Below are 27,011 nucleotides of genomic sequence, written 5' to 3'. Positions count from 1 at the left end.
TACTTCTTTTTGTAAATAAACAAAAGTTATCGTGTTAATTGATTTTACACATTCTACGAAAATTGAATAACTTATTACAAGCATGATTCTAAATCTGACTTTTCCTTAAAAAAATAAGCCTGGAACCATGGTTAATAAATTACTATACATTTTTACTGTCATTGATATGAGTATTACTAAAGCAATAAGAAATACATTTATGTTATGTTGACAGTTTTTATGGACTTTATCCAGTAGGTCACAAGTAAACAATGCAGCGCTTCATTTCAATAAGACTGTCACAAATGATGCAAGAACCCATATACTTTAAGTTTCGTACTTGACGTTAATATAATAAAATGCAATGGAGTTATCTAGGTATTACGCTTTAGAATAGCCGTAAAGAAATAATAGATATGGATATAAAGGCTTTCAAAATATTTAAATGTCATCAGTATAAATAGATTTTCTTGTTTGTTTGACATTTCACTTCCTATTCAACCGCTGCCATTTTGTTTACACACATGATTTCACGATTCCATAACTTAATTCGCTTTTATCAAGATAGTATTCAAATTATACCGAAGATCAGAAATTTGCGTAAGTATATTACGTTAGTGTATCCGTAAAGATTTATCAGTTGAGTAGGCATTCTTTTTAAAAAGGAAAGTAAAACCACTGCTATATTTAAATGCACGTTAAGCAATATCACTTACATATATATATAGTTATATATAAAATATAATTTTATACCAAATGCAAGAGGACAAATGAAAGCTTTATGTTGGACGTTGGATTGTGCAATATAGTTTGTAGTGTGATTTTGTTTACAAATATGAAGGACATACTTTAGCTTTTTGTTTACGTATAATCTTGAACTAACAATAAAGGAGCGAAAGCTATTTTTTTCCAATGAGTTGATTTATGGAGAAGTAAAATAAAAAAAAGTTTCGGGATAGTTAGAGCATTACTATGATAGTAATTAAAGATGTATTTAATAACTATGCCGCGTTATGGAGCTCACTCAGAAACATGTAAAACATTATGCATAACATGAATACAATTAATGTGACTACAATGACTTTACTATATATCATGTTGAATGAAGTAGTAGTGTATTTTATATTATATATATTTTTTTCCTTATTTAAGAAATCGCGATTTTATTGTTTTAATCTATAAATGTCAAAAATGTTGCGTCTATTGCGTTTTATATACACCTTGTATACAATCCTTAGCATTTACACACCACACAACTAACTATTAGCATTTCAGTTGGTCAAATATCATACAAAAGAGCGACGAAAGATACCAGAGATTCAGTCAAACGACCCTTGTTGTTTTAGTTTATTCTTACCGTGTAACCGACATTTATCAATTTAGTTTTGTAAACACCGTAAAACCGATCCTTTTTGCTTTTATTTTATTCATACTGTACAACCGACACTTATCATTTGAGTGTTATACATACCGTAGAACAACTCCTTTTTGCTTAAATTTTATTCATACTGTAAAACCGACACTTATCATTTAAGTTTGATGCACACGGTACAACCGGCCGGTATCATTATTAAACTCATCATAGAAACCAGGACTACATTTAGTTTATACGCCAGACGATCGTGTCGTCTACAAAAGACTCATCAGCGACGCTCGAATCCCAAAAAGTTAAAAAGGCAGAACAAGGTATTAAGTTGAAGAGCATTTAGAACCAAAATTCTTAAATGTTTTGCCAAATACAGCTAAGGTAATATATGCCTGAGGTAAAAAAGCTTTATTATTGCAAAAAATCAAAACATTAGTAAACAGTAAATTTATAAATATAACTATATCAATGATAATTCATGTCAGCACTAAAAATGTAGTTTGATACACACCGTACGACCGACCGTTATCATTTTAGTTTTATATATATTTTGTTAAAAAAAAAATCGCGAAAAAACGTCACGAAAGCAAATGAAATATTTTTTAAACGGATTTATATTTCAATAATGATAAAGTATTACTACCTTCAATATTGGTCCAATAAACGAAACATTTTATCTTTGATTTGAAAAAAAGTCTTGTACCGTTTCTTTTGTTGACTAGTATATATGCATGTTAACAATGGTTACGCTTGAAAATGATAAAATGTTCATTTGAAAAATACTGAAAAGTAATGGTTAAAGTAAAGTAATCAGTAATTATTATTGCGTTTTACTACTAACTTTGACAAATATGTTTATTGAAGAATTTCCAAGAAAAAAAATAATACAAAAGTGAGCCGTTGGTGGTTTGTGGGGGGGGTTGAGAGACGGGGTTACATAGCTTTGATAAGTAAGCTAATAACATTTTACGATATATGGCGATAGAGAAAAACCATAAATATTTGTGTCACACTCGATAAAAGTTTACAATCTTTCACCTACAATTTGAGTTATGCGGCACCATCCGACACACTACACGCGCTTGGCATTTTTTTCTGCAAACACTTTACCTCTAGAGTCATTTAATTTTTTCATAGTAGGATAGTTCCCGATTTCCTAGTTCCAAAGATATAAACATCTTGAACAAAACTAAACCAAAAAATCTGAACTTCTTTCCGAATACACATAATTTTCTTTTGTAATTCTGTTAAATATGGGCGGATTGTTTTGATTGTGTCAGCTGTAGTCTTTAATTGTTGAACGGAAACTTGTGTCGTTATACATGTAGCGATTTACAAAAAACCACAAGAGTTTCCATGTTTATAAACATAAGTAGGTAAATTATTCCTTCAAAAACGAATCACGTGATAAAGTCATTTTTCGTAAACTATATAGGCAACGGCGAATCGCATATACCCCCCAAAGGAGATATCACGTTTCCTGACAAACTGAGTCGGAATCTTTCTCCTCAACAAATCAATATGTTGTAAATATGCAATTTTTTCTATGGAGTTCCTGTCAATATAAAACTTCCATTGTACAACCGACGCCTATCATTTAAGTTTTATACAAACTTTTTTTTTAAACGTAATAAATGTCTTTATTTCAAATTTGCTGTTACAGTTTACTAAGTTTACAGCTTGTAACTTAGTATCCCTCATGTCCTCATGTTAGTTTTCCTAATAGTTTAGGGAAACACTATTTGGTAAGATATAACTTATTCATAATATTAGTATCTATAGTATAATTGATTTCAAAAATATATATAAATAAATATTGTGAATACACATACAGATCTTTGTTAAAAATTTCTTGTCTTTTTTTTTTATACCTTAAATTTTCCGGAATTATTTCCGTTATTGAGTTTATCGAATGATCCGTGTTCCATTGAAAGAAATTGGGCTTAGTTTTAGTTCGGCAAGCATGTGCGTTATCGCATTACCGAGTGTGTCTAATATTCTTTTATAAACAGGATTTAACTTATAAAGTTTGGTAAGTATACCAGTTTTATACACACTTTACGTCTGATTCTAATCATACTTTGTCATGTTCATGATTAACATGCTCCAAAGAAATAAAACAGGTACTGAGAAAGTTTAGCCTATCAATCTCACTGTATGAGATCCTGAAATCGCTGAGATCCATAAATAGTCCTCTGCAATAGGCTAACGTATATGAACACAAAAAACAGAGTGTAACGTGTTATAATTGACACATATAATTTATCAATGAAAAACAAAATATCGAGTAATGAAATTCGATCGTCGGAGTTGATAACCATTGAAGTGTAAAAATGATACCTTCTATAGAAAGATATGGTCCGATAAGACCAGAAGACCTTGACATTATATCGATATTCTGATGACGAATTATCTTTCACTACAATATTTCTACGATTATTAATGCATCTAGTTTGCTGTGTAGATATAAACTTGAATTAAGAATCCAACCAAGGCTCAATACACCTCTTATTTTTTCTACCAATTTTATACAACTTTTATTTTAATTTTGAGTAAATCAGGTATTATCTTAGTATAACAAATGTTTGAATCATTGGGAGCAGTTCGTTTTGAAAGAAAAGTCACAAATGCAAGAAACTTTGTAGTAAGAAAAACAAACACACGAAAAATAAATCTATATTTTTCTTCATTATATGATTCACAACTAAGCTTAACGGTATAATTGCAGAGAGGATATCCGAAAGTTTGTTACACGTGCAAAAATTGTCTTTCTTCATTTCGTGCCTTATGTTATTTTAACGATTGAAAATATCGGCAATTATAAAAAAAAAGATGTGGTATGATTGCCAAGGAGACAACTACCCACAAAAGACCAAAATGACATAAACATTAACAACTATAAACACATTCTGCATATTTTCCCTTTCCAACCATTTCATTATTTTTTAATAGATCAAGGATAAGAGTGTTAAACTCGTCACTGATCATTATTCAACTTACAACACATTAATCAACACTGCAGTTATAATGTGGACAGCATGACATTAAGGCAGACTGAGAAGGCTGAGATAATATTAAAAAAAAAGAGACGTGGAATGATTAATGAGACACCTTTCCACCAAAGTTTAAATAAGCAGCGATATTGAAAATATGAAGCACTACAAAGAATACAATTTTAGAAAAAAACAAATATGACAGACATGATTCAACTATAACCCATGAACTACATACTCAACAGATAGGTAAAAGAACTCCCTATATCAATCCGTTACTTTTCAATATCATATGCTATCTAGATTTTTATTTTATTAAACCAAGGCTCTGTTATACCGAAATGATAGCATTGTAAAAGACATAAATTCTACTGACCTTGCTATCACATCACTGTTTTGTAATCCGTTAATTGTTCTGTATGAAATCAGAAAAAAATTACTCATACAACGTCAACTGAATTTAATCGTGACTGAATGATGTACGTATGTACTTCTAAGTATCAATACTATAGGTTCAAAGTATTTGTTCTCATATAAATGAAAGTGGTACGCAATGAAAGTAAAGCACTTTACAAAAAATTGCAAAACATCACATGTAAAATGGAAATGCATATCGTAAGAAAATGGCAAAGCAATCAGGAAAACAGAGATCGTAAAATAAAATCATAAAGACCTGTATTTAATCTTTCATTGGTTTTTCAAAGTGAAAATAGTCAAGTGACCCGAGTCCAAACTGAGGGTCGTACGTTACATTTTCAACAGAAAAGTCCAGCGTGTTCCGAAAACCTTTGAATGTGAAACAAAGTGTCAAAACATTCGTTTGAATGTATATTTTCTGAAAACTTTTATCCAATGATTAAACTATACTGCCTTACGGCAAGAAATAATGTAAATCCGATGAAAATGGTTTTTTTTAACGAAATCTCCATTTTATTACTAGTATATGATATCTCAATGATATGAACGCGCCCCAGTGTTTGGATAGCAGTTTTCTTTTAAAAGTGATATTAGTCGGTTAAAATTGTGTCCAATCAAGTAAATCCATCTTTAGTAACATACTGGACTTTTTAATCGTGTACCGTTTCATACTGTTTTACGTCTATTATCAACAAACGCTTTGATGATGTGATTGGCTGTACTCAATAGCGGACAAAACTCCGGAAAAGTATTAATTCCGCGTATTTTAACAACGGACTTCAAGTAATGTTTTATTTGTATTGACTTATACTGGAGAGATATTTGATCATTTATTCATTATATATATATTTGCAACTCTGATCCCTGTGAGAATAAACAAATATTTGTTAAAAGAACTTTAAAACAGCAGTATTTTCCCAGATTTGCTTATAGATGTGCATGTTTGTATCTCATATTGTTTAAAATAATTGTGTTAGAAAAAAATGAAAAGGATTCATGAATCACCTCCTTTGAGATGCCTATGATGGCTGCCTACAGTGTGTGTTTGTGTGTGTTGAGGGGGGACACGGTGATCAGTGAAAAGTGTAATATTGACTGCAACGTGTTATAGCCCTTCCAAGCTCAAAATGACTATTATTAAAAATACCAAATTAAGATATCAAAACTGCCAGATATTATCACATATACACAAATGAAAGAGCTAATCTGCCCAATAAAAAGGAATAATCTATGAAGGTGGGAGATTATCTTAATGTTAACTGTAAAAAAAAAACTTCAAAATGTTAAAAAGAATTTGACTGTTGCACTGTGCAACACGTTCCTGATTCCAGTCAGATTTCTTATTTGTCTGGATTACAGTTGACCTGCGTTCATAAAGTCTGCATTTTTCAAACAACAAAATTTTCAGCAGACACCATGTGTTGTCAAAGTCAGTTTATATGTAATTTTGTAAATGTTTGAATTATGGAAAAGAGAATATAGGAAATAATCTCGCAACTGAACTAGGCTCTCAGAATATACAATTGTTTGCTGTACTTTAAACCATTCCCATAACTGGTTCAGTAATTTTTTTTTATAATATTTTCTATTCCACTGGTCAAAACAAAATTTAACAATTTGTTTGCTGTTATCGGCGTGAAGACAACAAAAGAAAACACAATGCGCTTGATGATCTAGAGCTAACAATGAATGATCGATTTTTAAATTTCAGAAAGTATTTTCTGAACTAATAGACTCAATTATTTTCATAATGAAACATTAATATGATATAAATAACATTGAGAAACTATCTAAATTCAAGACAGTATTAGTGTGCACCCTAGTTATTCTAAATACATTTTGCTTTAAAAATCAAAACGAGAATAACAATCTTGCTAGAATGTTGAATTATTTATCAGAGTACTTTATTAAATATTTGTTGTAACTTTCGTTTTATTTAAGATTCTTTTTTTCTTAGTTTTCATTTATAAGTAACGTTCTACAATTAGCAATCAGCAGTAAACAAAACACTGTTTTACGAAAAATATGTATCCCTTGTACTTTTACAATGAATTTGTGTTAATTGGAAGATATTGTTTTGAGTAAAATTTTCCGAATAATGTTTGAGAAATGTTTTCTATTAATTAAGATATACATTTTTCATACAAACCTCTGATTTCTTATCCAGATAAGGCTTCAGTTGTATTGTTTTGTATCTCCACTTTGACTTTTGCATAAAGTTTTCAGTTTTCAAATATTTTGTCAAAGAGAATCACTGTAAGGACTGTTGCAGCAACAGGGGTACCATTTTTGTTATTGATCAAGTATTGTAGCATTTTCTTACAAATTAGTCTAAAGACATCACCATACAAAAATCATAGCGTTCCAGAATTCTGAAGTGACATACCGGCTTCAAATGTTAGAATTTCCACCTTGAATGTAGTTTAAATGTGGTTTTGGAAGTTTGTATCAACAATGACCTTCAACTTTGTACTTGTTTGGTCTTAAACATAGTTTGATCGCATCATCACTGATGAGTTTTATGAAGATGAAACGCGTGTCTAGCGAATAAAACTATAAGCCTAGTACCATTCCTAACGTTAACTACTTTGAACAATAAGATATACGTTATACTGTGTTGACAGAAGTTTTTAAAGGGTATTTCAATATGTCGCAATCATAAAATGCGGCGCTTATTTTCAAAACACTTTCCCATGTGATGCAAAGACCCATTTACTTTAAATGTCGTACTTGTAGAAAATATATTATAAATTAATTAAAAATAATAACAAATAGAGTTTTTGATATATTTTCCTTTAGATTAACCGTAAATTGATATGATTCATCTGGTCTTCTAAATGTTTAAATGTCATAGGTATAAAAAGATTATCATGTTTCATCGATATTTTATTTCCTTTTCAACTGCAGTAAATAAATATATATGATTTACCTGGTCTACTGAATATTTAAATGTAATCAGTATAAATAGATTTTTCTGTTTGTATGATATTTTACTTTCTGTTCAACGGCTACCATTTTGTTTACACAACAAACAATTACTATACAAAATCTTAATTGGCTTTCATCAAGAAAGTATACAAATTAAACAGAAGATCAGTAATTCGCGTAAGTACATAACTTTAGTGTATTAATACAGCTTTATCATTTGATTAATATGCACTATATTTAAAAGGGAAAGTAAAAACCATTGCTTTAAGTAAACACGCTTTAAGAATTATCACTTACATATAGATACAATTATATTCAAAATATAAGTATAAGGAATAATAATAGCTTTAATTTATATCACAAAAATAATAGATGACATTGGATTATGCCAAATAGTTAAGTAATGTGATTTTGCTCATTCAATACGTACAGTGAAATATAGCTTTATTTGATTAGTTACCTCTGTTTTATCTCGAAGATGTTATTGGATCGCGATTCTTTTTCCTTTGTCATTTTCCCCACATGGGCTGACATTGGAATCGTGTGACCAGCGATGAATACATATAACGAAATAATAAGCTACTTTAGACGCTCGGAAATAATTCTCTATGAATGCATGCCTCTGTTGAATATTCTGAAACATTAATTGATTATAAATAAACAACTAGATATAGGTACAATACGACCATTGTATAGGAAAAGTTATTCAAATCATCTAAATTTTTGAAAGATTTTGGTTAATGTTTACACATAATACATGAAATCATAGAGTGTACAAATAATGGGCCCTACAAACAAATCCACATTAGATGAATCTGTAAAACCAAATGTGCCTGTATATTGTAAGAACAGTTTGCCTATAATTATATGTACAGTATATTTAAGGCATCATTTAAGAAAATAATTGCAATAACATAGTCGACAATGGATCTTGCCATTGGAAAGTATAAGATTTCATTCACAGATGAGAACTAACAAAAATCCAATAGTCAAGGTTATGTTTAAAGTTTTAAATATTCCAAGTACAGTTGGAGTTAATTTTCTCCTGTCGTATTTCAAAACAGATTCAATGTGTTTATCCTATTTTTCGTTTCTTTTTTCCAGAAAAGAAAAAACTGGTTTAAACGGTATAGATATAGCCTTTGTATGATATTGATATTAGGATTTCTCTAATTCTATGGAAATTGATCCCTTTCCGAACCCATTGTATAAAAAAATTTAATCAACGTGTGGTTGCTGGTGATCTCATAAGATCATTGGATGATTTTAAGGGTCATGACCTTTTTAGCTAACTGGATGAATCAAACTTTGATAACAGGTGTTAATGAAATTGACAACTTCGTGCAATGTGAAAGGCACTCGAAGGGGATTTTTAGTTCACAAAAAAAGAAAATGTCTTTTTAATCATTAGAGAAACAGATTCTTACATAGTTACTCGTGGATTATCGGATTTATCCAATCTCGATAGTTAAATTATAAATTTTATTAAAATTGATAATTTAACTATCTCGATTGGATAAATCCGATAATCCACTGGTATCAATGTAAGAATCTATATATATCGACCAGTATGAACTATTCGAGGTCGATATATCCTAATATCAATATCATATCCAACGTCATGCGAATGCTACAATTGTTATAACAGTATTGTCATCAGTTGAAAGGTGTATATGTATTTCGTTCTTATATTGTACTGTAACACCACCGATCCAGGTTAGGTGTGGTTGCGATCCCGCTAACATGTTAAAGCCTGCCATTCTTTATGTATTTGACTGTATCATGTCTCGAGCTTAAAATTCAGTGTCGTTTATTTTGTGATACATATTTGTTTTTCGTCACTTATATATGCATAGATATGACATTTAGTTTTCTCGTTTGAATTGTGTTTCGTTGTTATTTCGGAACCTTGTATAACTGATGTATGAGCTTTGAACAATGTTAAAGGCCATACGGTGACCTATAATTATTAATTTCTGTGTCTGTTGGGATCTTTTGGAAAGTTGTCGTATTGGCATATCTTTTTTTATGTATACCGTATTTTACAAAATAATTGAATAAGTATATACACCAATTTATTTAATGGATTCAAATAAGACAAGTCACAAATACAAATATAGGTCATAGGTTTACTATAAATTATTAAAATTTAGTAGACTTAAACAAAGATATATGGTATACAACTATAGTGTAGCATATTAATATATTGCAATAGAAAATCATAATATCTAATAAAATTTGTAGATTTAGCTAACAAAGTCCTCATATTTGTATAACGTAACAATCGTTTATAGTGGAAAATTGTCTTAACGTTGAATAAGCTAAAAATAAAAATTGCTTGTTAGTCCCTCTCTGTGATTACCATAAGATATATCTGGTTCATTTCCAAATCAATCTATCATCAAGGGACGATAATTAATTCGAATTTCATTCATAGTCTTTTTCAAAAATGATAAACGGTTCTTTATATTGGTATATAATCATTTTAAACGTTTCAAATTTATGAAATTATATTCGTACATCAATTTTTTATATACCAATAACAAAAACTGAAATATATGGAATTGATACATTTTGTAATTATTCAAAATTATATCAGAAACCTTAATTTAATTATAAAAAAATTAACCTGCTTATGGGAGACAATACTCGCATAACTTTTTCGAATTGGCACATAATACAACGGAATGTCACTCTTGCATACAAATCGCACATCAATATAATTAATTAACTGTGCAATCGTGATCAACCTTCAATTATGATTCTAAATTATAAATATAACTAACAATTGTAAATCTATAGATAGTGAAGACTAATGAAAGCTAACCCACTGTAAAAATATTTCTTTGCAATTTTTCTCAGAAAAATTCTCGAGCCACTTGACTTTCATAGTTCAAAATTAACGTTTATACACAATATTTGAATAAAGTAGGTGAAAATTATTCGCTTCTTAAAGTGTAAAACGCAATTAAAATCGTATGCTTGCACTGTCTTACCGAAATACGGATTTATTCAAATCCTGAACATTTCGACATTTCTTCATCTATTTTTATCAAAACCAGTTTTAAACAAATCACAAGTACGTGTTAAGATCCAACTAAATACCTATCTCCCGCTATGGTCAGGTATATTTTCTATATAGTGCCTAACAAGATTTTGTGAGGTAGACGAAATTAACTTTAAAAAGATCGTATTGATTTTTGATGTCTAGAAATAGGATGATCGGATATATGTTGCATTTATTTACTTGCTTCTTTAGTTTGGGATTCATTGTAATTAACATATTCCAATGAGACTGAAATTATATTTTTTTATGATAAATAATAATTTTACCTGCCATAGTCGTGCGCAAAATATATTTCGGCATTTCTCTTAAAAAACTTGTTTAATGGTACAAAACGTCTTATTTGTAAACTTTCTCTTTTGTCTCCACAATAGGCTTTTAAAAAAATCCTTCAACTGTTTATTCTGATCAATTTGTGAAAATAGAAGACGTGGCAATTCTCACTTTTCATACCTTAGCATTCATTGATAAAACATAATATTGACTCGTCCAGTGTCCAGTTTGAAGTTCAATTTAGTTACCGTACACATTCATGCACGTTCTAATTAATCAACAATCATGTATGAAAAGTATAAACAAGTTTGAAGGTAAACTAATAACAACTTAATCCAATCGAATTGCCTACGATTCAATAACAATGATCAGTCCACATCATAAAAATGTATAGGGGTAAATTGGGTAGAAAGAAAATGTCAGATATTTTATGTTTATTATTTTGCAGTAACGAATAAACATTTGTTAACCAATAGACTTGCTATAATTTCATAAACATGCCGTAATATATTGGTACAGTTTTTGAATCTTTTATTTGCGTATTTAACATGTTTAAGGCTGTAGAAAGTTTGGCCTTCAAAAGTCAACATAATCATTGACTTTATACAGAAAATTTGCCCTTTGAAAACATTGAATGTTTCACAAATAATACGCCACATCAAAGTAAAATCATTTCTTAAAGCACTGCAAAAAAATCGTTCTGATTGATACAGTGTTATTGTCATAAATTGCGCTGGAGTGAACAGTAGTACAGTAACCGTCAAATTCCCTCACATAATGTTATCACACACTATAGACATAGTTCAAAAATATTCTTTTTAATGAAATGTTCGACCACTTTTCGTATGCAACCGAATGTGATGTACTACAGTTTGAGAACAATCCAGTATAGAACGTTTAATGTTAGACGACATTTAAAGCGATATAAGCAAAATTTCTTCGGAAAACCCAAATCAAGCTGCATCATCATAAAATACAATTTGGACAAATACATTATAAAATATTTATCTTATCTGCCTACAAATAGTACCAATAATATACATCTGTGTCTTCAATTCAAAATTTCAACTTTTTAGTCCAATTTATAAATATTTAAGAGTTATTTTCACTCACAATAAAATACACATCTTAAATCAAAGGATTTTTCAATAAGTCCTATCGTTAAACTAAAAATAAACTACGCGAAACAAAATTAGAAAAAGTTAACACTGTAACACTGAGTATGGCTTACTCTGTCTTCTTAGATACATGGTCCTATTTGTAGGTTTTTTTTAAGACAATTTGTTTTCAAGAGTCAATAAACTCAGATTTTTTTTTCTTCATATTTTACTATTTTACTGTAAGATATTTTATAAAATAAAAGTACTCACAAGGTCAAATGTGCTTATGCAGTTTCCCATAGTATGTAATTATCTTAAAATGCAACAAAATATAAGTCAACACTTTTTTTTCATTTTAGAAAAAACAATAACTCAACGTATTCCATTTAATTAAACGATACACATATAATCTTCTGAAACACTGTTTTGCAACTAGTTTCATTTTATTAGTTGTAATCCCAACTTTCGTTTACGAGATATCAGTATCAAAACCAACGTTTAAAGATTGAAGACAACAATGTAGAAAAAAGAAGAAATATTGATAACTTAAGTTTAAAATTGTAGGAATTAAATCAGATTCTGGAGAGCAAAACATATACAGTATGTATAGTCATTTTATTTCATGACTAGAATACTCATATTTAAACTTAGTAATCTTAAGATGGCCGCCATGATCAGATGATTTTTTTTCGTGGCTACCCCCCTTATATGATTACATACACCTACATTTTCATGCTTGTATCACCATTTGCATGATTTGTGTGGTAAGCTGCTTAACTATCTCTCAAACACCTCTATGCATTCTGTCGTCGATTAGTCTTTGTACACGTTACTGTATTTAATTAAAAAAATTTTATAGACATAACGCAATCATAAGTTTAAAATCCATGGAACATCAATGGAATAATGAGGAAACGGTAAACATATTCAAGCCTGTATTGACGTGTCGTTCGAGAAATGAAATTGTACTGCCTGAGGGTATAAAATATTATCATGAAATAAAAAAAAAAATATGTTTTTTTTCTAGATATGTTGCAAATATGGATTTAGAGGACATGGATGTATCACTTAAATTTTATAAATACTTATGTGACATTGTCGGTTCTGAGGAAGTTATAAGAACAAGAAGAGATATCTTCACTGCGAAAGATACTGGTGAAAGTAATACTAGTATTTTAACCTCCATAAGTAGTGGCAGTAAAGCAGAAGGTCTAGATCTCGAAGGCAGTGATTACGATGAGATGTTTCTCCGTAACTATATTCGTGTGTATGAAAGCTCAAATAATGTCCTGTCTGATCCAGATAAAATTCTATTGCTTATGGATACCAACGACACAAAACCTGGATTTACAAAACTGAAGGTAGTCAACAAATCATGTCTTGTTGCCATACGCGAATTTTGTGAAATTGTTGGAGAAGATATTTACATGTCCAGCAAATGTTTCCGGGAAGACAAATTACGTGATGACATGGTTATTCATGGTCCATGTCAATCTACAGCTAATGGGGATTATGATAGTGCATCATGTCTCAGATGTAATGAGTGGATATCACCGGTTCAACAATGGATTTACAGATCTCGTACAACATGGCCAGACTACACACTAGTTAATTCAGCTGTACAATACGGAGTTTTATTGGTTCCTATTGGATGCAAAAACTCTCCTAATGAGGACTTACAATGGCGAATATCGTTTTCTGTCACCGAGAAACTGTTGATTTATTCCTTTACACATACGCAGTTATTATGTTATGCGTTAATGAAAATTATCTTAAAGGACCTCATTAAACCGAGACATGGTGACCTTCTTTGTTCATATTTTCTCAAAACGATTATGTTCTGGATTAGTGAGGAAGTAATCCCATCAAAATGGAAACCCAAGAATATGCTTTCTTGTTTCTTGGATTGTTTCAGCAGACTTATTTATTGTGTGGAATATAAAACATGTCTCCATTATTTTATTCCAGAATACAATCTGTTTGAGGACAGATTTACTGAGGAAGAACATAAGACATTAATGTATGCACTCAAAAGTATATATGGATCGCCATGGACTTCTATATTTCATACGGAAACTTTTCTGAATTACAGATTACAATCAGAAAATTCAAATTGGATGACTCTATCAGCGTCGGCATTATCTTGTTTTTATTATATAAGATCAACTGATAATCCAGGTTTCATTCATAGTGAATTAAAACGCATTAGCACTGGCAATACTAATATTTTTAGAAGAGACATGTGTGTTTACATAATATGTGATAGTGCTAGGAAATCTATACAAAAGTCTGATATGTTGAACTTGACAGACAGAAACAAATCTTTTTACAAACAATACAAGATCCTATTTGCTTATTTGAAGATAACTTTACAGTCGGATTCTATATCTTCCTGGTTATTGTTAGCATCTTTGTTTTACAACTGTAAACAATATAAGGAATGTCTTGTTATGACAAACTACTATTTATCCAGATGCACCCCAGATATGATTTATCTTTATTTAAACAACAACTTGGCTGAACAGACTGTTTTCGAACAGATGAAGCAAAGATTAGGATTATCGCTTGCATTCAAACATTTGATAATTGAAGATGTATGGTTTCGATATCAGTCTTATTTATTACCAGACGAACTGATACCTTTGGTAGTGAACGAAAACCTTTCGATTCCCCCAGTTGTATATTCGTATCTACTACAATTTCTGTGTTGTCATTATCTTGGAGACAAAAGAGGAAAACTTAGCACGCTGCATGATCTTAAACTAACAATAAAAGAACGATACTTTATATGGGCAGATGATAAAACTTTGAAAAAACTTACACAAATTGTCGAAATAGTCAAGACATTGCTATGATACCGTAGGTGAAAGGGAAACTATATAAAATCAAGTCGTTTTCTAATTTACTTCCATTTAAATTGTTCATCTATTGAAATACATAATTGAAGTAAAGTTTGTTAATAAACATCCTAAGATATTTCCACAGTTGCATAAAGAAACGTCAAAACAATTACAAAGCAAACTATTTATTATTTTCATATTGTCATAGACAGTTCGATAAAACATTGAAAAGTGTATTACAAGCTCATCAGAGACATGAAACTCATAATTTTGTATGCCAAAAGCTCGCTTATAACAGTTGGAATCAATACTTAATCAAATACAACGTTATAGAATATTTAAAAGCTTTATGCTAAATACATAAAGTATACTTTACGAAGAGTTCATACAATTCTCGATATAGTAAAATAATCATAATTATGATAGCAACTTCAAATGTATTTGAAAATCAGACTGTGCTGTGAGGCACCATTGTTTATAAGCACATTTTTCGCTTTTTTGGAAATATTGTGAAAACAAATGATGAATTGTGTAGAACGGTACATGATTTTAGATCTGAAGATTCCTTTTCTTTGTAGTTCTTATAGTTTTATGGAGAAAAAAAATGTTATATCTAAATTTTATCATGATTATTAGTAAAATAAAATGAGATTTATTTTCTTTTATTCTAAAGATGTTTACATCTAAAGATTTGTCGACTAAAATCGAACTATATCTTTCAACAGCTTTATTTCTAACTACAAATTCCTGTCATAGAAAGCTTGTTATTTATTTGAACCACGTCTGGTTATTTTTGTATCCGCTGTTTGGTGGTTTCTTACGCTAGACTTAGGTGTCCTTGAAGAGTTTAACAATGAAAAATCCGAATGAGTATGCAATCTAGTACTGTAACGAATGTACAATTTAAGAATATTATAATATATTACAGTTACAGTTATGTTTTCCCCAATTTCACTCGGAATTTACCCGTTTTTCTAATGTTTAAATAAAGTTTTAATGGTTTCAATAAACTCTCTTGTCCTGGCTTTTCTACAGTTATGTCAGTGTTATTATTTACTTCCTTACACAACTTGTCAGAATTTACCAACCTCACCTACATATGGTATATAACATGTATAAATTTCAAAACTCATTCGGTATTTAAGAATCTGCAGCTATTGCCAAAACGCAACTGATGTCAACAAAAAAAAGTTGACGAACCAGGATAACATGAATGTTAACTTACGTATCTTTCTTTTTTTCTAAAAAAAATCATCGGAAAATACCAGAACCTTGTTGATAACCCTTCCGAATCAACTGAACACATAATACGCGATGGTCTTGATATATATAGTCTTGGAACTGTTGATTCAGCCTTATCACTTCAAATACTTTTCTTGTAATTTGTCTTTCTTCACTATTCATAGATGTGGGTGTATATTGTATGAGTGCCAATGAGACAACTCTCCATACATGTAACAATTTTTGAAAAGTCAATCATTACGTCAAGAAACATGTACGATCTTGAACACGGAGCCTATGCCCACACCGAGCAAATTACTAGTGTAAACCATGCAAACGGGAAAAAACAACGGCCTAACATATATATATATATAAATTAGAACCGAGAAACACTTTGGTGGCAAGTAGCAGTTTTTGGTGTACCAGAACATGTGTCCCACGCAGAAATTCTGTTATGCATTGAGGTATATAATTGCACCATGTGGACTAAAAAAACGAATGAATGGAAATAATAGGCTAAGGTATTACACAAGTTAGTAGTTGCAATAACGGGTTGGGGATTTCCTACACACATGGGTCCAATAAGATGTCAAAATTGTGATCTCCTTACTTGACGGCATCCAATTAAAGTGGAGAAAATATTCATTTTTTTGTAAACACAAATATCTTGAGATTTTGATCATGTTGATGGTAAGGATAGGTTCGGACAAGGCTCCAATTCACTAAATATCTCTTGAATTTTGCCTAAAATTCTCGTCGGCTTTTAGCAGGGTTCTGCAGGTGAGCATTAGATTGGTATCAGAGCATCACATTTTTTGCCTTATTTGCAATCATTTATAAATTTATAAATCTCCAACATTTAAGGTTTTCTATATATTTACATAAGTACGCACACATCTTAGTTCCTTGAAACCATACATTTTATTTGTATATAAGCTTGAATTAATTTTCAAGAAATTAAAATCATAAATCCATGAAATGCTAAAGATTTATTGTAATATAACTGGTTTCTGCCACCTTATGAACCCCATAAACAGACGACAACCATTGAACATCAGATTCCCAACAGGTGCAAAGAATTGCAGCGCGATTAAACGTTTTAACGGTACCAAATAGTCTTCCTTTTCTGATACAATAGTTAAACATCACAACATAGAAATACATACTTTCCATTCTCAATTTTACTAAATATAACAATTGGAAGGCTTAACTCAATAAAAACACGTGGTTACGAAATAAAACAAACAATGAACAAATAATTTTGATCTGTGATACAATGCAAATACATAGTAAATAAATATAAGGGATTAATTATTAAAATAAAAAGAAATTTTAAAAATAGGTTTAACTAAGGTAAATGAAAGAAAACGCTGTGAAAAGTTTAGAAAAACATCAACTGTGGAAAAAATACGTCATATTACACATAGGTAAACGAAAGCAATCTTGTTGTTAAGTATACAAGAGCCATGTTAACATCAAATAACAAAAAGCATTACAGATAGTTACAACAGGTCAAACTTACAAGAAAGTAAGATTTGAGTGTATTCGCAGTTATTGACAGCTAGTTAAAAGTCAACTCAATTTATGATAAAAAATCATGCATCCGAAATCCAAATTTTTGCATATATTTATGTACTTTTTCATTCTGGTGTGCATATCACATTTTGTATTTGTTCAAATGGTTATGTGTTCTTAAAGTGCACATAATTAACACTATACCACCGTTGAATACTGTTTCCCCATTGTTAATATGTGTTAACTATAGGTTGCATTTCTGTATATATATACATTGCAATGTCTTATGTGATTATGATTAAAACTGTACCACTTTAACTATGAAGATTTGAGAAAAAATATATCCTAGAATGGAAAATTTATGTTCACAACGTTTTTTTTCAAAGGTAAAAATATAGGGCTGTTTGTCATATTTTCACCATTTATATGCCCCGCAATTCTAGTAGTTTAAACTAAAGTCCTTTTCTACCCCAACCTTAACTGTAGGGTTACAATATATTTTAATAAGACCAAAATGTATATGATTACTTACTGATAACTTACTAAGTTATGTCTCTACGATATCAAACATACAGATCACATCTGGGAACCATTACGTAAACATAATTAATTATCTTTGAATATTTCATATCTCCCCAAAAGTGACGTGGTTTGAGAAACAGCTGGATGTACAAATTTACTAATAATGATTTAGTGTTTTGCCCAATCAATATTTTAAAACATCGGAATGTTATATAACAAACAAACAAATTAATATTTTCTCGCGGTTTGAAGTAAAGCGGGAACATATTGTATTGACGTTATGGCTAATATGCGTATGTTCCATTCAGAGGGGTTGATTTAGATCCTGGTATATACATGTAAGTATGTTTTATTTGTTTGTCACTTTCTAGCCTCCGTTCGTATGTATATGACTTAAAATGGACGCCGACATCAGAGAAATTATCCAAGCCGAAGTACAAAGTGCCATACTAGGAACTCACGATAAACTGTTAAACAGCTTAACTTCACTGCTCGACCCACGGTTAAATGGTTTAAAAACAAAACATCCAGGTTTACCAAAAGACATTGTCCGAGTTGGCGAAAATCGACAAGACTCTGACAGAGAACTTCAACTTCCGTTAAAGGGAGAATGAACAACAGTATAAGCACAACAAGAAGGTTTTTCGTGAAGGTTCTCGAAAATAGAAGCCAGTTAGAATCAGAAAATTTGAACAATGACAACATTCAAACTACTAAAAGAAGGATTTACGAAGGTATGGAAATGATAAAGTCAAGACGAAAGCTCATTAAGGCAGCAGATTCATCAGAAGCAGGATGGCGAGTTGTCGACAAATATACCATAAATCCTTTGGCAGAAGCTTCAGAAAATGATCAAACAAGGCACAAAAGAGGGACGAAAGATACCAAAGGGACAGTCAAACTCATAAATCTAAAACAAACTGACAACGCCATGGCTAAAAATGAAAAAGACAAAAAGAAAAACAATAGTACACATGACACAACATAGACAACTTAAGAATAAACAACACGAACCCCACCAAAAACTAGGGGTGATCTCAGGTGCTCCGGAAGGGTAAGCAGATCCTGCTCCACATGCAGCACCCGTCGTGTTGCTTATGTGATAACAAATCCTGTAAATAGTCTAATTCGGTAGGTCAAATTCATGAAAGGGAAGGGGATTGTAGTTACGACGTAAGGAACATATCCGATATCATTTGTGAAATGGTTATTCCATAACGGTCAACCAACTCGTGATGGCGTCCGTAAAATTTACGAAGGGATGATTTCAACTTCACCATTTGGAACTCTTGATTTAATAGCTTCCTTGTGAGCAGTAACCCTCTATCAAGAAAATCATGATAGGAAATGCAAGCACGGGAATATCGTAAAAATTGAGAGATATATACCCCGTATGCAGGTGCTGCTGGAATGTTGCTACTTAGAAATGGAAAGTTCACAATTGGAAAGCTGAAATCATCTCTTTTGTCGTAAAGTTTTGTCTTCAACCGACCCTCATTGTCAATTTCTAGATGTAAGTCAAGATATGAAGCTGACTTAACTGTATCTGTAGTATCCTTTATCTCCAATTCGATGGGAAAGATGCGTTCTACATAGTCACCAAATTTTGAATTGTTTAGTGAAAGAACGTCATCTATATAGCGGAAAGTAGAGTTAAAGGATATTGCTAACTTCTTATCTTTCTTCCTAAGAAGTTCCTGCATGAAGTCAGCCTCATAATAATAAAGAAACAAGTCAGCAATGAGAGGGGCACAGTTTGTTCCCATTGGGATGCCGACAGTCTGTTGAAAAACACGTCCTCCGAACGTAACCAATATGTTGTCAATCAAGAAATCAAGCAGCTTGATAATATCGGTTTCAGACAATTTTTTGTTTGAATCAGAGTGATTCTTTACAAACAGGATGTATCCCTCCCTAAGACAAGATACTTGTATCTACGTTGGCCATTCTTTTTTATGAAGCAAAGTAATACCAACTCTTTTGATTTGTCTTTAAGTTTGGAATGTGGAATACTTGTGTAAAGAGAAGAGAAGTCAAATGTTTTAATACTGTTACAAGATGAAAGAGAGTTAGATTGTATGTACTCTAAAAGATCTTTGGAATTTTTAAGTATCCACATCTGATTCACGCCACCTCTAGAATAGGCAGTTTCATAATAACTTTGAAGCCCGTCTTTGATTGCTGATAAAATGGATGTTAATAATTTAGAAAGAGGTTTTGTGGAGCACTTGGATAAACCGCTGTTTGTAAGGACACTTATGTAGTTTAGGTATCCAATACAGTGATGGAAGATCCAGTTCTTCATCTTTGGTTGAAATACCAAAGGAACAAAGAACAGACCTATGATTATCCAGGATTTCCTCTTTGGTAAGTGTCGTGGGGGTATATGTTGAGTTTCCAAGTGAATTGTCTATACCTAATTCGTTTATCAAGCAATTAATGTAATGACTTTTACAGACAAAAACGATGTTACATGTATTTGGGGCTTTGTCTGCGGGGACAACAACATATTTATCATGGAGGTCGGATAGGTGTTTAGCAACATTTGGGTCTTTAAAGATTGACGTAGCATGGGCATAGATGGACCCATTTAGTTTCTTAATTCTGATTTGTATTAAGGACCTCCCTGCTTTTATCCATTCGGATAGAGTGTCTACGTCTTCATTCTCGCGCTTAGCCCATTGCCTGGCATAATCCTCGACTGAATCCATCAACATTTTAAAGTTGTATTTCCAATTGATGGATTTAGGCCTTACGATATTTCGGACCTTTCGATAACACGTTTCGTAGAGAAGTGTTATTAACAATGTTAAGGTCACCGGTAATAACGTGGCCAGCAGGATTATATGTGAATTGGGAACTAGCACAAGTGCAATCAGGAGGTTTAGACTTGAAGTCGTCAATATCGAGATCCTGCAAAACGCGTTTGTAATTGAAAATTTTAGTTGCAATAGGTTTGGTATAGGTATAAGAAATTGTTGGTACAGACTGGTCTTTAAAATAGGGAGGTATTTTCGATTGAACTAATTTATGATGAAGGACATTGCCAAGGTTGACGCCATCTAGACCTTTGTTTGCAAAGGAAAGATTTAGAAAAGATCTTTTCTCTTTTTCATCTTTTCCAATGCGAACTGGCTTGAAAAGTCTGTGACTTGCAATATCCGAAATTATAGCTTGAAGTTTGTATTGGTTTGAAGGAGGGTTTGTAACAGTGGATTCCAAACATAAATTGAACAGAGAATGAAGTTTTGAAAGGGGTAATGTATAAAGTTTCGTGCGAATGTGATGAATACCTAACGGTTTTTGTATGAATGGCAGCAAGTCATTAATAGGGACATCATGCAGAGAGGGTGATGTATAATGACGATGACCATGACTGCGTCTACGTCGAGGAGTCGAGTTGAAAATATTCATCACATTCACCGAGTTACACGAAGGACTAGATAGAATACCTATACCATCAATTTTGTCATTGCAGCCATACGGTTTTGCAGTTCCCAATTGTCTAATCCAGTAGTCCTCTTTTTGTCTACTGAGAGTCGTTGAAAGATTAGGATTGTTAGAGCTATGGTATATCTTTTCGATAATGCGAACTGTCATAGAAACGATGGAATGATCGGGCTGATTGAAATGCTGGTATAGAATGTCGTTAGCATTGAGGTTAATGTCGGATCTATGACCGCACATCCGTTTGTTTAGCCTTCCTTTCGTTTCACCGACGTATACCAATCCGCAAAGGTTGCACTCTAATCCATAGACAACATTTATCGATTTACAATTCAGATCATCGTAACTTCTGGTAAAATATGACTTCTTGGTCAAATTGCTAGTGAATTCAGCATCTGTAATTATAATAGCACAAGTTTTGCAGCCTTTGGTCTCACATTTTGAAATGCGACAGTGGTGTACTGTGTCATCAAAAACCAAAATGTCTTTAAGGAGAACTGAACATGGCTGTATATGTGTAATGTTGCTGTTGTCACTGGGACGATGATCTGAATGAGTCGTGTTTGGGATATTTGTCATGTCTGGTGATGAGGGGACACCTGTCGTATCAGACGACACCGTGTCCATGGTGACTTCTGTTTCGGACCTTTTTATACTGGGCGACGTCCGAGCCAGTTTCCTGTTAGTTCTTCGTAAAAGAGGGACGAAAGATACCAAAGGGACAGTCAAACTCATAAATCTAAAACAAACTGACAACGCCATGGCTAAAAATGAAAAAGACAAACAGAAAACAATAGTACACATGACACAACATAGTAGACCCGAATCACAGATAAAGAATTAAGGAGAAGGCGAAACGCAAGACCGATACTAGGCCAGCACCTTATAAGACTAGACCACTGGCTCCAGAGAATCCGATTCCAGTCAACAGAAACAAGATGTTTCGCCATGGGAGATGTTTCAATTGTAGTGAAACTGGTCATTGGAGGACAGGGTGTCCTCATGTTACAGTGCAGCATACACACACGATAAGTACTAATATGATTTAATGTAACGTTAGTAGAAGTTCGAGTACACCTTTGTATACAAAACAAACGTTACGCAACACAACATTCCTAAGCAATACACGTACTACAATTTATAGTAATCGTGTTCACTCAGGTATATCACCTGTAGGTAGTCTATTAGAAGTGTCAATAACTGGACAAAGAAAGGCGAGCACATTATTAATATTACACAGAAGGGTTATGTTTTTAACAATTCAAGAGAGTGTGGTTTTAGAAAATAATAAGTCGGCCTGCAACAATAAGATTTTTGTTGCGCCAGAAATTGAAAAGTTGTTGACAAAAGGTTGCATAAGCAAAGTAAATGAACAACCTCATGTTATAAACCCTTTAACAGTATATCATAATGGGTCAAAACTAAGATTGGTATTAGACGCCAGACATATAAATCCACATTTATTTAAATTTCGTCACAAATACAAAGACGCGGTCGCACCTAGACAAATGTTTAACAGAGAGGATTACTTTTTTTTCATATGATTTGAAAAGTGTATATCATCATATTAGAATTTCAAATTCAGACACTACATACCTTGGTTTCAAATGGGGGGAAGCATTTAACGTTGACAATTTGTTACCATTTGGCTTGGCAACAAGTGGTTATATTTTCAGAATAGTAGTTCGAGAAGTCGTAAAACACTGGAGAAGTAAAGGGTAAAAAGTAGTTATGTATTTAGACGATGGATTAGGGGGAGGTTTTTCTTATTCGGTGGCACTAACCGCGCGATAGCACATGAAAAGTGTAAACTGTAAATAAAGCACAAGAATATCGCGTCTTTTGTGACAATTCAATTTCAAAAACAGGTTTCGGTGGTCGTTTGACAACAGGTTTAGAGGACGAACCGATAGAGACATATGGAAGTTGGTCTTCCACTGAAAAACTAAAATGCTCTACATGGAGAGAACTTGAATCAGTACAAAGGGTTTTAAGAAATCTTGTGATCAAATAGGACGGTACGACTATTAGAGTTTAAACAGACAATAAAAATGTACTACACATTATGAAAGTCGGTAGTTAGAAAAAAAGAAATACACAGACGCGTTATGTCTGTTTATACAATTTGTCAGAAGACAACAAAGTCAAACTACATTTAGTATGGATACCACGCGAGCATAACTATAAAGCAGACAGTCTAAGTAGAAAATCAGATTGCGATGATTTGGAAATCGATGATAGGATTTTTGTGCGCTTTTGCACAATATTTCAATGCAAAATGCAACAAATTCTATTTGAAATTCTGGTGCAAAGGAACCTCAGGCATTAATGCTTTTTCTGTGTCATGGGATGGCGTGACTAATTGGCTAGTTCAATCACCTCGTTTGGTCCCACAGACAATTAACAAAATGATACAGGATAAAGGAAGTCATACTATTATTGTTTCTGAGTGGACATCTGCCGCTTATTGGCCAATGTTAGTAGACATCGTTTTGTCCCACAGACAATTAACAAAATGATACAGGATAAAGGTAGTTACTTTGATTGTTTCTGAGTGGACATCTGCCGCTTATTTGCCAATGTCAGTAGACCATGAAGGTCGATTAAAATATTTCATAACATATTACAGTTTTTTTCAAGGTCAGAGTCTCACAAAACGAGGAAGGGGTCAAAACGGTACTTTTGGCTCCCGGTTCTTAAAATTCAGATTAGTTGTTATAAATATCATATGAAAAACGAAGATATTTATGATTTTCATTTTCTTAACAGGCATCAGTTTAGATCGTCATTTAAAAGTCGCAATAGAGGACAGTGGAGTAGAAGCAGGAAGCCATTTGTAAAGTCTATATCCGAAGATGTGCCAGTTATTATTGAACAGATAATAAAGGCAACAGTAGTATACCGCTGTTCAAAACTCATAAATCCATTGACAAAAAACAAAATCGGGGTTACAAACCAAAACCGAGCGAAACGCATTAAATATAAGAGGAGAACAACGACACAACACCGAAACGCAACACACACAGAAACAGACCAATCATCAGACAAAACATCACGAGAATAACAAATGTAACATGAAAACCAAATACATGAATTTGGGATAGACAAGTACCGTGCCACGTCTTATCTGAAAAATAAGAGAAAACAGAAACGACTCAACGTTAAAATGCAACACAAAGAGAAACGAACAATATTATAACAATGACCATCTTCCTGACTTGGTACAGGACACTTTTAAAGGGGAATAAAAGTGGTGGGTTGAACCTGGTTTTAAGGCATGCCAAACCTCGCACTTTAATGGCAAAGTTAAATATAACATTGAAATGACAACATAATCATGATAATATTACAGGACTACAATACAAATAAATAGGAGAACATATTAGACACAGAAAAACATGATTAATAGATAACAAAAAGCATCAGGTTTAAAATTCAATACGCCAAAAAACGCGCCTTGCCCACACAAGACTCACCAGTGACGCCCAGATATAAAAGATCGAAAGTGAAAAAAGTACAAAGTTGTACAGCACTGAAGATCAAAAGTTGAAAAGGTTTCGCAAAATACGGCATTGTTTTTATGCCCGGGATAAGAACATTCTTATTATATAGAACAATTCATGCTATTGCAAACAGTAAATTTTATCAAATGAATATGAAAGAGATATACACAAAGAAACTAAAGTATTAACTAATTACAGAAAACTAAACCTGAATACATAACGCCTAGATATAGAAGATCGAACGTGAAAAAGGTACAAAGTTGTACAGCACTGAAGATCAAAAGTTGAAAAGGTTTTGACAAATACGGCATTGTTTTTATGCACGGGATAAGAACATCCTTATTATATAGAATACTTAATGCTTTTGCAAACAGTAAATTTTAACAAATGAATATGAAAGAGATATACATAATGAAACTGAAATATTAATTAATTACAGAAAACTAAACCCAAGTTTATCACAAAATAGTCACACATCCGAATCAGTCCAAGCGTCAACGTAATTAAAAAAATTGTGACGTCACATACGATGGCGGAAAGGCAGAAACGTTATGCCACATTTGAATTTATGAAATTTAGAAACAGCATGACGTCACATATGAAAAACTATCATTCAAAAATAAGATAGAATAAGGATTGATTTAGAACTAAATACTGATAATTCATTTAAACAAAATGCATATTGCAATACTTATTAATAGCAATTAACTGTAATATATATATGTCCAGTTTGTTATGAATCCAACTTCAAACGTAAATAATCGTACAAAATTTAATATAATTAATAAAGAGGAGGTGATTAATTTTTCTATACCTCATACCTAAATATATAATAAGAAGACGTCAACACATTTGACAAAATCTGATGAGAATTACAAATATAACATTAAACATGTAAACTAAATACATGAATTTGGGATAAACAAGTACAGAAACACGTCTTATAGTAATGCGAATTCACATTCAGCAAAACGGTCACAATCGGGAATAAGTCACGTTTGGTAATTAAAAGATTAGACGACATAATGACAAACCACAATCTACCATATGGTAAAAATGTCCTTAGCTAGTTTGGTTAAAGAGACATTATATGGATCAACCAATTCGTGATGGTGTCCATAAAATTTACGGAGTGTCAATTTTAATCTGTCCTCCTCATAACTTTGTTGGAGCAGTTTCTGCGTAAGGAGCACACTCCTGTATATCAAGTCCGTATAGTGTGAACAAGCACGTGAATAACGTATCAATTGTGATATGTAAACACCAAACGAAGGGGCAGAGGGTATGTTACTGCTGAGAAATGGGAAATTGATAATTGGGAAGTTGAAATCGTCCCGTTTATCATAGATTTTTGTGTGAAGTCGTCCATCTACGTCAATATTGAGGAAAAGATCAAGGTATGAAGCAGTCCTTCTAGTATCAGTAGTATCCTTAATTTCAAGTTCACTGGGATATATGAGATGTAAGTATTGGCTGAAGTATGGGTTGTTCAACGATAAAACATCATCAATATATCGAAAAGTAAAATTAAAGAATTTCGCAAGGTGCTTTTTCTTTTTGTCTTTTAGAAGGTTCTGAATAAATTCTGCTTCATACGAATACAAAAACAAATCAGCCAGCAGGGGTGCACAATTAGTACCCATTGGAATACCGACTGTCTGTTGAAATATAAATCCTCCAAACTCAACAAATATATTGTCGATCAAAAAGTCCAGCATTTTAATAATATCATCTTCAGTATATTTTCTGGAAGATTCAGTGTGATTCTTCACAAAATATGAAGTATTATATCCCAAAACAAGAAATTTGTATCTACGATTCCCATTTTTATAGACAAAGCTCT

The 27,011-nt window shown here is 32.1% G+C and overlaps 1 protein-coding gene across 1 annotated transcript; it reads left to right on the top strand.

The window, feature by feature from the left end:
- Nucleotides 1-488: 488 nt before the first annotated feature.
- On the top strand, nt 489-14,975 carry LOC134684812 (uncharacterized). The gene is made up of 2 exons (XM_063544121.1): nt 489-579; nt 13,148-14,975. The coding sequence occupies exon 2, from the start codon at nt 13,161-13,163 to the stop codon at nt 14,973-14,975; it is 1,815 nt and encodes a 604-aa protein (XP_063400191.1). The 5' UTR covers nt 489-579; nt 13,148-13,160.
- The last annotated feature ends 12,036 nt before the right edge of the window (nt 14,976-27,011 follow it).

The sequence above is a fragment of the Mytilus trossulus genome, chromosome 9 (assembly GCF_036588685.1).
Source record: "Mytilus trossulus isolate FHL-02 chromosome 9, PNRI_Mtr1.1.1.hap1, whole genome shotgun sequence".
In the NCBI taxonomy this organism is placed as follows: Eukaryota; Metazoa; Mollusca; class Bivalvia; order Mytilida; family Mytilidae; genus Mytilus; species Mytilus trossulus.
The sequence above is the reverse complement of the archived record's forward strand: the minus strand, read 5'-3'. Positions and strand labels throughout refer to the sequence as shown.

Coding starts and splice junctions, on each gene's coding strand:
- LOC134684812 (XM_063544121.1), top strand. CDS start 13,161: ATGGATTTAGAGGACATGGATGTATCACTTAAATTTTATAAATACTTA.